The following is a 12,148-nucleotide window of genomic DNA, read 5'->3' on the forward strand; positions in this document are numbered from 1 at the left end:
TAACATCTTTATTAGCTTCAAACACAAATTACACCACCTTCGTGTAAGCATGGCAAAAATGCACATGTATAAGCGGGTGCGGTAATAAATATTGTTGCACAATACGCAAGTGTTTTCAACGTATCATTTGTTTGCATTCTCTACGTGTATATGTGCATTATTGTTATGTCTAGACATTATTTATATAATTAATTAAATTATTTAGCATGATTAGTGACTAGTCTTGACAGGATAAACAAATAGTGACTTAATCTTTACGTATATCTCTCCTAGAGTGATCAGAACGACAAACCAATAAAAACAAAGCCATATCGATAATGATTCCGTCGCTTCCTATTTTGTCTTTCTATTCTTCTCTTCTTTGTATTGTACCTATGTATAATCGTATACACATTTAACTCTTATATTCGAAAGAGTATATTATGCACACTATTTTTGTTCTTTCTCAAATCCATGCAATAAATCAATCATTGTATGTTGACGATAAATCAAATACGTACTCCCTCGTTTGAGGTTTTTTTTTTTGAAAAATATAATATATTCTCTATACCCCATAATCCACCTACTACAAACATTTATCTTTGGAAACATATCAAATTATAATATGTACGTACATATATCTAATCAGAACGAATATAAGAACATACGTATGTTCTTATATTACATGTGTACATGTACGTGTTGTCAAATTGATAACTTTTTTTGTTGAAATAGAGATAACATAAAATAAGCAAATAATTTTTTTAAATAAGCAAATAATTTTTTTTAAATAAGCAAATAATTGATTTTCCATGCTCCCGTCAACTTTTTTTGTGTGTATATGATCCAAGTATTGGTCTCACGAAACGACATATATAATGAAGTGGGGATATAATAAAAATAACAATACACATAAAGTAAAAAAACAGTAAATAAATTAAATAAGTTTTGTTAATTATATAGTGAGACGATCAAATTTGCTTAACTAGCTTTTAGATTATTAAATTTTCTATTCTAAATATCACCCATCATTTCTTTTTTCACGAATGTGCCACAGATTCTAAACAATGCAAACATCGTATACTGATATGAAATGTTATAGTCAAATCAATGATAACAAGTTATTTTAGACCAACCATGAATTGTTTTTCCAATAATAAACTGAATAATACAAATGAAAACGTCGTACATTTGAAAGCATCCAAAGTTTTGCAGTAAATCTACCAAAGGCTGGCCAGTGGTGACCGATTTTATCACATATATTTCGTCCTGTTGAATTATTAAACGTTTTCCTTGTTTTTTTCCCCTGGTTATTTTGATTATAAAACTTTGTTTTAGTTAACCTGTGGTGGTGGCTTAGTGGCGCTAGAGAGATTTAAAAAATCCAATAAGGCGAACCCGGGTTCAAACCCCACCGGCCACACGGATATGAGTTATTGCTTTCGGCTCATTTGAATGTCGAGGAAAAGGTCTATCCGTTGACTGTACCTCCACCCATGAGTTAGGCTTGTGTCATCATTGATTCGGGTTTAACCCTTTTTTTTGTTAAAAAAAAACTTTGTTTTAGCCTAGAAACTTATTCGGAATTTCCAAAAATCCAATTTAAACTAGAGGCGTCGTATTAAATATCTAATAAACTATATCAGTTTATTTAATTGAAGTATCATGCATCTGAATGATCGTTTTATTATCATCTATTTATTCAAAATGGGAATCCACCTAAGATGCTATGTCATTGCTCACTACGATTATGTATTGAAAAATATATTATTGATACCTAATAAGTAATAACAATGGTGATAATATGAATTAGGTGACAGGTTGCAAAATCCAATCAGAGGCCACCCATGTCTCCTTCATGGAGATGGATCTGGCAGCAGAAAATACAAGAAACTCAGCTATTAAATAAAAACAAAAAATAGTGGATATTTATTTTGTGGTTGCAAACCAGTGATATGTATCTCTCTATTTTACTGTGATTGCATTACTATATTGCCATGTAGATACACCACGAATCTATATAATTTTTACTAGTAAAAGAATGGAAGACGTGTACTTATGAAATGAAACATTCAGGAATAAAATTTGGAATAAGTGTCACTACTCATTAGTATAGAAGAATTGTAGCAAACATAACATAGATACAACGAAATATATAGTAATTAAAAAGATAAAATGGTTGCTGACAAAAAGGTAAAAGATGAATACTAATGCTAGTCAGTTATACGAAATCTAAAATGTTATGTTGTATCTTTTTTTGGTTATTCAATTATTCATGGTTTTACAAAACCAACAATTATACTCGACATTATGTACGTACATTACCACGTTACCACGTACGATAATTGATATGTTAAATACGGAATAAATAATGTTTAACTAATGGTGTCCACGCCAAAGTTAGGTTTATGTCCACAATCTGAGAAGGGTTTGGGTTTGGAATCTCTCGGTTTGACTTATATGATCCGAGAGATGATGCATCTTCATCAATCATCATCATCAATCATCATGCAGGGGACATGTCAGATCCTGACGTTTTGAAACTCTAAAGCAGTAGTAAACAAACTATAGTTTTTTTGAAATTATAGTTGCAGTTAACTTTTATGATCATCATGGCGTTGTGGGCAATTAACTCTCACTATGGTTCTATAGAACAGAAAGAAAGCCGTCAGTAAACCATTATACAAAACTAGTAAGAAAACTATATCTCTACATGTATATTATAATATATCATGCAATACTTTTCGGGTCAAATCTCTACGCTTTGGCGTAACAAATAGAACTTGTCAAACAATTTGAGCATGAACAGCCCAAAGTCATGTGGATTCATCGCATCTTGACTTTCTCTATTCGTTGAACTTAGTTTTTAACAAAAGGATAAGTCAAACTTTAACAAAAAGTAACAACAATTCAATTGATTTGTTGCTCTTATCTAAAGACTGCGTGCGTATACAAAACTGGTTACATGGGCAGATTTCAACTATACGTCGGAATAAACGATGGATCTTTATGGATTATTGTCAGGCTTAATAGAAAGCCCATAAATATTTATGTATCGGATCACTCAAATCCTTTATAGGGCCCGAGACGTTTTCGGACAAACGAAACGAAATATGTAAATTTATTTTCGGACATGCGCCTTGCGAGATGCCAACCCGTGCCACGTGCATTACGATTCAACCAATTTCTTCTTTTTTTTAAAGAGAAGCAAAACAAAATAGTAGAGAACATCAATTTATTTTCATTAAATTGTTGAAAAAGATGCCTCCATGAATTGAGATAATTTTCGTAAACAGTTTGTTTTTAAAAATACTTAACGTAATGAAGGCAACTGGCCAAGTGAACTTTATGTTGATTAATTAAAAAACAAGACTAAATCAGTTATAATGACTTTACTAGATTTTGACCCGCGCTTTTGAAGCGCGGGATATTTTAACATGAAAAATTTCACTAATAATTTAACAAATATTTTGGTAATTTATAAAGAGTGTGTATTTAAAATATTTTTGCATTTAAATCAGTATTTTTAAATTCAATCCGATTGTGATTATACCAGTTAATTTGGAGATCTGACAATTCAATTTATGTTTTTAAAATATTCATATTAAAAAATCACTAAAACCCGAGACTAACCGTTTGAACTGATGGATGACCGATATGTAATCTAATTGGATTTAAATTGTAATCTTATAATCGAAATTTTAAAGTTCACTATTTTATAATTTATGAAATTATGACGTTTCTACAAAATTTTAAAGAGAAAATGATAGATATAAAATAATTAAGATTAATTATTGTATTATTTGGAAACATTGATAGTAGTATAAAAAATATATTGTTTGGAAACATTGATAGTTATATAAAGAAATAAGTATATTGTTTGGAAAGTATAAAAGTATAAAGAAATGAACATTAGTGATTTAATGTATGTTTAACTATAAAGTATAAAAGTGTATTTAATTTAAAAACTTACAAAATAAATGTTAGGTCCAACAGAATGTTTCTGTTTTAATAAGATAGATATCTAGTTAAATAAATTAAAATTCATGGATTCTTTGAAAAGTAAAAAGAAGTTTATTTTTAAATGTTCAGTACAACAAACAACAAAGCAATGTTAAAAAAGTATTTACATAAAGTAATTAATATAATTTATTACGTTCTCATTTTATTTTTCCTTTTAATTTTATGTGAATGTAAAAAACAAGAAAACTAAAAATTCCTTTTTTTTTTGGTCTCTCCCCTCTCTCTCCATCTCTCTCCGTGTTCAACCGTAGATGTTCGTCGGAAAAATATCTTCCGCTTCAGTTTCGTTAAATTTTCCCTAAATTCTCGACTATATTGTTCGCAGATCACAGTCTCTCAATCTTTGCATCTCTCTCAGGTATTATTCCTCTTTTTTTTTTTGGTTGAGGTCAAACATGTTTCTCTTTTGATTTTCTATTTTCTATTAGAAGTTCGAAATTAAATATGTATTTAGTAACCCTAGTTCTTCAATTTTCAGTTTTTTTTGCTTGCGAGATTTGAATGTCGATTGAGCTAATTAGGGTTTCGAAATTGGGCGTTTCGATTCGATCTGGTGAAAATCAAAATTTAGGGTTGATTTGTTTGGTTCTCGAAATTAGGGTTTCGTGTTTTTACACTATATATTGTAGAATTTTTGATTATGCAATTCACATTCGTTCTGAACTTCGCCATTTTTTGAGGGATTTTTTTTTTGATGTTCATTGTTTAGGATTTCACAGGAAGTTGAAAGCAAAAAAGAGGAAGAGTTGCATATGAATGCTTAAAAACCTTTGGGCAATGCAAGCTGAGAAGGAGGTGTCGTTGAGCACTCAAGGTCCTGTAGAAGAGGGCCTCATATCAAACCAGAACAGCAACCCTAATATAGCCTCTTCTGCTTCTATCAGTGTTGCTCAGTTTCCTGGTATCTTGCAATTTATTCAAAGCTTTTGCTTGTTTCTTGAGCTGAGTTGGTTTACTTATGGGAACCTGCCAATTGGTATTGTTTTTGAGTGCAGCTAAGAAGCCGACAAGGCAATGGGCTGCTTGGACGCATCAAGAAGAGGAAAGTTTCTTCACTGCCCTTCGTCAAGTTGGAAAGGTATTGCTTAGCTTTTGGAGTTTTGAATGGGTTTAGCCTTCTTCTTTCTCTCTCTCTTTTTTTTTTGTTATGTATTAGTGACATTTTCTTTGTGTTGATTCGTTTCAGAACTTTGCGAAGATTACTTCTCGTGTCCAAAGCAAAAACAAGGACCAGGTTAGTTGATAGACCGTTGTGGTTGGTTTCCTTCTCACTCGCACTTGTCGCTGTTTGCTTTTAGTTTCTCATGGTTGTGGTGGAAACTTGCTGTGCTTTTTTCAGGTTAGACATTACTATTATCGTCTAGTCAGGCGTATGAACAAACTTCTGGGTCCGGAACTGAGTCTTGATGCCAAAAACCCAAAGGACACAAATGCTGCAATGCTACGATGGTACATTTCTTTTATGTTATGTTATGCGCCTTGTAGATCGTGGAAGTACATTATCGTAAACAAATGATGGACACCACTCTCCGTGAGGTTTTGTCTTGATAACAAGCTATATCATGCTATGAGTATTAGGTAGGCGAGGTCACATTGATATAAATGTTCTGTTCGCCTAAAAAAATTAGTACGGGAAATGCATTTCTTGTTAGTGACTGAAGAAAGTTTTGAAAGTTCTATGGTTTCATCCTGTGCATTGAGAATGTCTGCTAGCGATCTCATACTGTTACTCATGATTATATAGTAACAACTGACCTATAGATCTTGAACATCAAGCTCTTTTTCTTTATTCTCCTGGATGACATGATTTCACATATCATGTTCCTAGTTATCATTCGTCTCTTCTGTCTAACGAAGACATGATTTTTTTTTTCATGCGTCTTGCAGGTGGTCTTTACTGGAAAAGTACAGTTGCAAAGCTTCAAAACTTCACCTTAAACCCCGGAGATTCAAGCTATTCTTAGAGGCCTTGGTTAGTTTGCAAATGAATTTTTTTTGTTTTATTCTTGGATATGGCAAGAGCTGGTTTTCAAGCTATTTTCTAACAAACCCTTTATCGTTGAAGGAACACCAATTGCTGAAAGACCGCAGAAAAAGCTCAAGAAAGCGGGCTTGCCATGGAGAAAGTTTCTCTTCGGCCTCCCTTGGAAACATCTCAAGTCATAGCAGGGAAAGAGGATTGGATAACAGTCCATTTAAACTGATTCTTTGCGACAGCCAAAATGTTAGGCCTGGGAGAGCATCTACCAAACATGGTGAAAGCCTAGGTGTTAGGATTGGGGATGAAAAAGAAGATACAGCCGTTGGAAGATGTGGAAGGCGACGAAAGCAAGGTACTTTATCTACTAGTTTTATGCATGTTGAATAGATGAGCTATTTTTGAAGATTATCTAGTAGATGCGAGCTTACTTGACTCTAAGCCGTTCTTCCATCTTCAGTAGGTTTAAGAAAATGGGAAAAGGCTGCAATAGATGGGGTCTCTTTGGTTGCTGATGCTGCAGAACACTTGGAACGAACATCAATCGACAAAGATATGGATGTCCAAAAAGGTTTAGCTGCTATTATTGGATATTTCATTTTCTTAGATGTTTGTTTATAAAGGACTAACAAGTGCGAATTCTAAATGGGATTATCTTCTTATCTCAGACTTAGGCCCCACAAGATATTTAACAGGAAAGTCTCCACTTTCTCTACCCTCCTCTGGTGAGGTTCCTCTCAATGATGCCAACATGCTATTTTCTGCCAAGTTGAAACTTCAGTTGTTCCCAATTGATGAATCTACAAGAAGATCCTTGGAAGTGGTAAGCTTCGAATAGGAATTATACTGATTGGAGCAATATTCTTATGAGACATGATGAAACAGAGCTTTGTCTATTAACAGGACAAGCACAATCCGCATCTGGAACTTACTCTAAGTAATCGCAAGAAGATATCTTCTGTGCTGGAGCATCTCAACCGCAAATGGGGAAGTTCAAGTTGTGCATGTGGAGAGCTAATGCTGTTCCCTTACAATGCAAGGAAAGAAACTCTACCTTTGCATCAGAGGTGGACTAATGACTCATTTCTAAGCGCAGCAGAAGTGTATTCAATGGTTGGACGTCCCTCGCTTTTCCGCTTAAGGTTTGCTCTCTTGATCTCCTAGTCTTTTTGCAGGTTTGTTCTCGTCAAATTACAACCAGTTTTAAATACGTTTATTTGCAGGTATGGCTGGTTCGTCCAGGATGCATCAGGTTCTTTTATTTCTCAGGTTCCAACTTCAGCTTCTTATCCTTCACTCGAGGATAACATGAATGTGGATGATGCGAATGAGGTCAACATGCTCCTTACTGAATCAGGACCCTTATCTAAGCATTCAACTTCTGAGCAAGCAACATCTGTAGTATGTGCCGCGGGTGATCGTCCTGCCGAAACTAGAGATAATTATGAACCTGCTTCGGCTACTATTTCTCCATTTGAGCCTTTAAGCAGCGGTAATGCACTATCAGCAGGAGCATGGGCTGATAGTCTTACCAACATAAGTATAGGTGATCTACTCTCCGAAGCGCCTGATGACATAGATAGTGATTGTGTGGATCCACCCGCCAACGAGGGTTCACATTGCCTCCTTCGAGATGTCTCATTTGCCTCCGACTCTTTCGATGCTGCAATTGCTGCTCACATACTAAGACACCAGAACAAGCCAAGTGGTCTAGTATCGATGACTTGTGGCTCTTCATCTCTATGGGATGATGAAGATACACGTGATGCCTTCTCTTTCCAGAAGAACCGCCATGCAAAGTCTTCTCCTGGAGGTATTGGCAGAGTAAATGGAGAGCTTACTCAAGTAGTGGAGGTAAACTATATTCAATCACAGTGTACTATCATAATGGTTTACTAAACCATCTGATTTTAATAAAACTTTTTCTTAGGCAAAATCTGGTGATGAGGGGCCTTGTAACCTTCCTGATCAGCAGGGAGATCCAATGGAAGAGGGTCCAACAGATCCTCATACGATTGACTCTCCAGGGAAGACCATTTATGGGCTTGCGGATGTTTATTGGGTAAGTCACGAGATCTCATATTCTTCTCTTACAAAATGAATAATCCGCACATATTCAATAACACTAGTTTTGATATTCCTTACAGCCGGACTCGTTAGGACCACTGGACCTAGACATTAGATCTTCAAAGTACACAGAAGATTTGAACCTCAGTGACAGCCTCGGGGGTTTGAGCCGTCTGATAGCGACTAGCCTTGATGCGTTTCAAAACTGTTCGCTTTTTGGATTCGACAGCAAGAAGGATAAGTCTAACATGGTCTGAAATGGAACACCCCAACGCAAAAAAACATGTGGGTCAGAATGTTGATAGTTGAAAAAGAATAGAAGAATCTTTTATCATAATTAATAGCTTCACTGTACAAAAATCTGATGTAAGTTTTTAACACTTTCTTCTGTGTTGATGCATATGTTTCTATGTTTACACTTACTGTTGTTTACATGCTTAGTTTCCCTTTTGGTCTCTTCTTTTGTTTATAGAAGTTTCGTGGCTTCATAGCAAATAAGCATGTCGAATCATATTTTCAATTTTAACTCTAAACCGTTTTGAGTAAAAGAACATTCAAAATTTTCTACGGTAAAACTCCATTTTAGCGTTCATCGTCTCTTTCAAACCAAATAGTATTAAACCATTTCTACTCTTGAAAATCAAAGTCTATAGAGACTTTAGTTTGGTTTGAACTAAACCACATCGATACCTCATTATTCCCACCAAATACCTCAACAAAAAAGAGTTCTCATAACTGTTTGATAGAAGACAATCTTTTCCACTGTAAATAAAAGTCTACGAGTCTTCGATTGTTATCGAGATAAAACATGTCTAAGATTCATTTCCTTCAATGTTATCTACACGACAAACACTATCCAACATTCAATTTCTCGTACTCAGCAATTAGTCCAAGTCAAAGCTAAATATCAACACTAGCACTCTTCATCCTAATTAGAATAATTCATTAGCTAAGTTTGATATATTCATTAAGCCAAACATATTGGTTTCCTCATTAGGAAGAAAACAACCACTCTTTTCATCTTGTTGCAAGTGAATATCTTCCAAAACACCAGTTTTTTAACTAATATTATATATTACATATGAGGGCTAGTACCAAATGGGTAGTCGCTTATAGCAACTTCTTGAAGGGCCATGTTGACATGAGTAAACATCTAAAGTTATAATTACCAAAAAAAGAAGCTACAATTACAAAACTTATAAAATTGATGCAAGCCAATTATATAAAAATGATGCAACTCCCTTACAAAACTGATGTAAGCCAACTTGTCATAAAATGACAAATCTGCTTTAGTTAGACTGGTCTCGTTCTTATCATGTCGTCCTCGTACACGAACAGACCGTCTCTACGTGTCTTTTGAAAATTCATCCTCATCTTTTCCCCAAAACCAAATTTGACGGCTTCTGTTGTCCCACTATATTTTCCAAGATTATTCATTGTATGTTTGTGTACAGGCATATTCGAGTTCTAATATACACTGTATGATGAGTAAGAGTTGGGAATTCTAAGTTAGAATTGTGATAATATTAGAATTGGGATAATATATTAGAATAAACGATAATATAGTTCAAATTATTGCCGCAAGTTGTGTGATCGCTGATCATAGTTTATTTTCTCCACCGGAACAATATGACGTTATGCTCATAAGCTCATAAGCTCACTATACATATTTTGTTGATCCAAAGTATTCAATAGTTGAAACTTTGAAGGGAGATTATCATGTTAAGTTATCATGTTAAGCTAAAAAGGAATTGGTTTAATTGGCAATTTGTTTTAATTTTCTTCAAAAGAACATCCTTACAAGTTTCTACGGGCAAAAGAAAAAGAAAAGAAGATCCATTAAATAAAAAACTTCGTACCAAAAAAAGATCCATTAAAAACTCACTACTACCACATATAATATCAAGTCCACATCTATAGGATACCACTCAAAATACCAAGAGAATAAAACACTTCCAAATATAGAAGATCAATGGAGAGAGCAAAGTCGAGAAAGCCTCATGCCATGATGATACCATTCCCACTTCAAGGCCATGTCATCCCTTTCGTCCGCTTAGCCATCAAACTCGCTTCTCATGGCTTCACCATCACTTTCGTCAATACGGATTCCATCCACCACCACATCTCCACCGCTCGCCAAGGTGACGCCGGAGATATCTTCTCCGCCGCTCGAACCTCGGGAAACCTTGACATACGTTACACCACGGTGAGCGACGGCTTCCCTCTGGACTTTGACCGGTCGCTTAACCATGACCAATTCTTCGAAGGCCTTCTCCACGTCTTCCCTGCCCACGTTGATGATCTCATCACCAAAATCTCCCGCCGGGGTGATGATCCTCCGGTGACTTGCTTGTCGCCGACACGTTTTACATTTGGTCATCTATGATTTGTAACAAGCACAACCTGGTTAATGTCTCGTTTTGGACCCAACCTGCCTTGGTCCTTAATATGTATTATCACTTGCATCTCCTCATATACAACGGTCATTTCAAATCTTTTGGTAACACTCTTAATTAATCAATCATGCTACTGATATTTTCGTTATATATTATATTTACGTAGCTGTATATTAAAATTAAATCCATAAAAAGTCACCAAAATTAGGTATATGACCTCATGATTTGAATATTTTCTGGAAGTGAATTTACCTATAATCTTTTTATATATTAAATGGTGTTAGTTACATAATTTATTGAACATTTGTAACTATATGCTAGATAACCGTGAAGACGTGATCGATTACATACCAGGAGTTAAGGCAATAGACCCAAAGGACTTGATGTCATATCTTCAAGTGATCGACAAAGACGTAGACACAACCAGAGTGGTTTATAGAATAATATTCAAGGCCTTCACAGACGTCAAGAAAGCAGATTTCGTTTTATGCAACACCGTACAAGAGCTGGAACCAGGCTCAATCTCTGCTCTACAAGCCAACCAACCTGTTTACGCAATCGGTCCCGTTTTCTCAACCGAATCGGTTGTCCCCACAAGCCTGTGGGCCGAGTCAGATTGTACCGAGTGGCTCAAAGGCCGGCCCACCGGATCAGTCCTCTACGTCTCGTTTGGTAGCTATGCACATGTTGGTAAGAAGGAGATCATGGAGATAGCCCATGGGCTTTTGCTAAGTGGGCTTAGTTTCATTTGGGTTCTACGTCCAGACATTGTTAGCTCTGACGTGCAGAATTTTCTTCCAACCGGGTTTATGGACCGAGCCCAAAGTCGAGGCATTGTGGTCCAATGGTGTTGTCAGATGGCAGTAATGTCAAACCCGGTCATTGGAGGGTTTTTGACACATTGCGGGTGGAATTCGATTCTAGAAGGCATTTGGTGTGGTTTACCATTGTTGTGTTATCCGCTTTTGAACGATCAGTTCACGAACCGGAAGCTTGTAGTGGATGATTGGCGCACTGGAATTAACCTTTGTGAAAAGAAGATGGTCACAAGGGATGAAGTCTCGGTGAATATTAAGCGGTTTATGAACGAAGGAACTTTAAGTGAGCTGAGAAGCAACGTTGAGAAGGTTAATCGTCGTATCAAAGATGCGGTTACGACCGTTGGATCTTCAGAGGTTAATTTTAAATCATTCGTTGGTGAGGTCCAAGATAGAATAGAAATTAGAAACTAAAGTTTGTCATATAAATGGGTTACATTAAGTCGATTAGACTAAGCTACATAGTGGTGTAGACTAACTGATAGCTTTACTGTACAAAAATCTGATGTAAGTTTTAACTCTTTCACACTTTCTTCTGTGTTGATAGTTTGATATGTTTACACTTCTGTTTTTTATATGCTTAGTTTGCTATGGTTCCCTTTTGATTTCTTCTTTTGTTCATAGAAGTTTCGTGGCTTTATAGCAAATAAGCATGTCGAGTAATATTTTTAACTGTTTAAACCGTTTTGAGTAAAAGAACAAAGTAATTTTCTTGTCAAAAATTTCTACCGTTAAACTCCATCTTAGCGTTCAACGTCTCTTTCAAACCACCAATCAAAATATTAAACCATTTCCACTCCTGAAAATTAAAGTCTATTTGGTTTGAACTAAACCACATCGGTTACCTCATTGTAAGAAGAAAAATCAACAATTATCCCATTATCCCC

General features: G+C 35.5%; 1 protein-coding gene and 1 pseudogene across 3 annotated transcripts; both read left to right on the forward strand.

Annotated features, from left to right (window-relative positions):
* Positions 1-4,174: 4,174 nt before the first annotated feature.
* On the forward strand, positions 4,175-8,479 carry LOC108813630 (TSL-kinase interacting protein 1). 3 transcript variants are annotated; one of them, XM_018586242.2, is made up of 13 exons: positions 4,175-4,360; positions 4,712-4,903; positions 4,998-5,080; positions 5,189-5,236; positions 5,342-5,451; positions 5,890-5,974; positions 6,068-6,335; positions 6,441-6,551; positions 6,649-6,803; positions 6,884-7,122; positions 7,204-7,834; positions 7,911-8,042; positions 8,128-8,479. In XM_018586242.2, exons 2-13 carry the CDS (start codon positions 4,759-4,761, stop codon positions 8,302-8,304), a joined length of 2,184 nt encoding a protein of 727 aa, XP_018441744.1. In that variant the 5' UTR covers positions 4,175-4,360; positions 4,712-4,758; the 3' UTR covers positions 8,305-8,479. The 3 variants fall into 3 exon arrangements, with proteins under 3 accessions (XP_018441744.1, XP_018441746.1, XP_018441745.1); XM_018586244.2 differs by having other exon boundaries at positions 6,444-6,551; XM_018586243.2 differs by having other exon boundaries at positions 4,722-4,903.
* Positions 8,480-9,892: 1,413 nt separating this feature from the next.
* LOC108805963 (UDP-glycosyltransferase 86A1-like) lies at positions 9,893-11,834 on the forward strand (annotated as a pseudogene).
* Positions 11,835-12,148: the final 314 nt, after the last annotated feature.

This window comes from Raphanus sativus, chromosome 6 (assembly GCF_000801105.2).
Source record: "Raphanus sativus cultivar WK10039 chromosome 6, ASM80110v3, whole genome shotgun sequence".
In the NCBI taxonomy this organism is placed as follows: domain Eukaryota; kingdom Viridiplantae; phylum Streptophyta; class Magnoliopsida; order Brassicales; family Brassicaceae; genus Raphanus; species Raphanus sativus.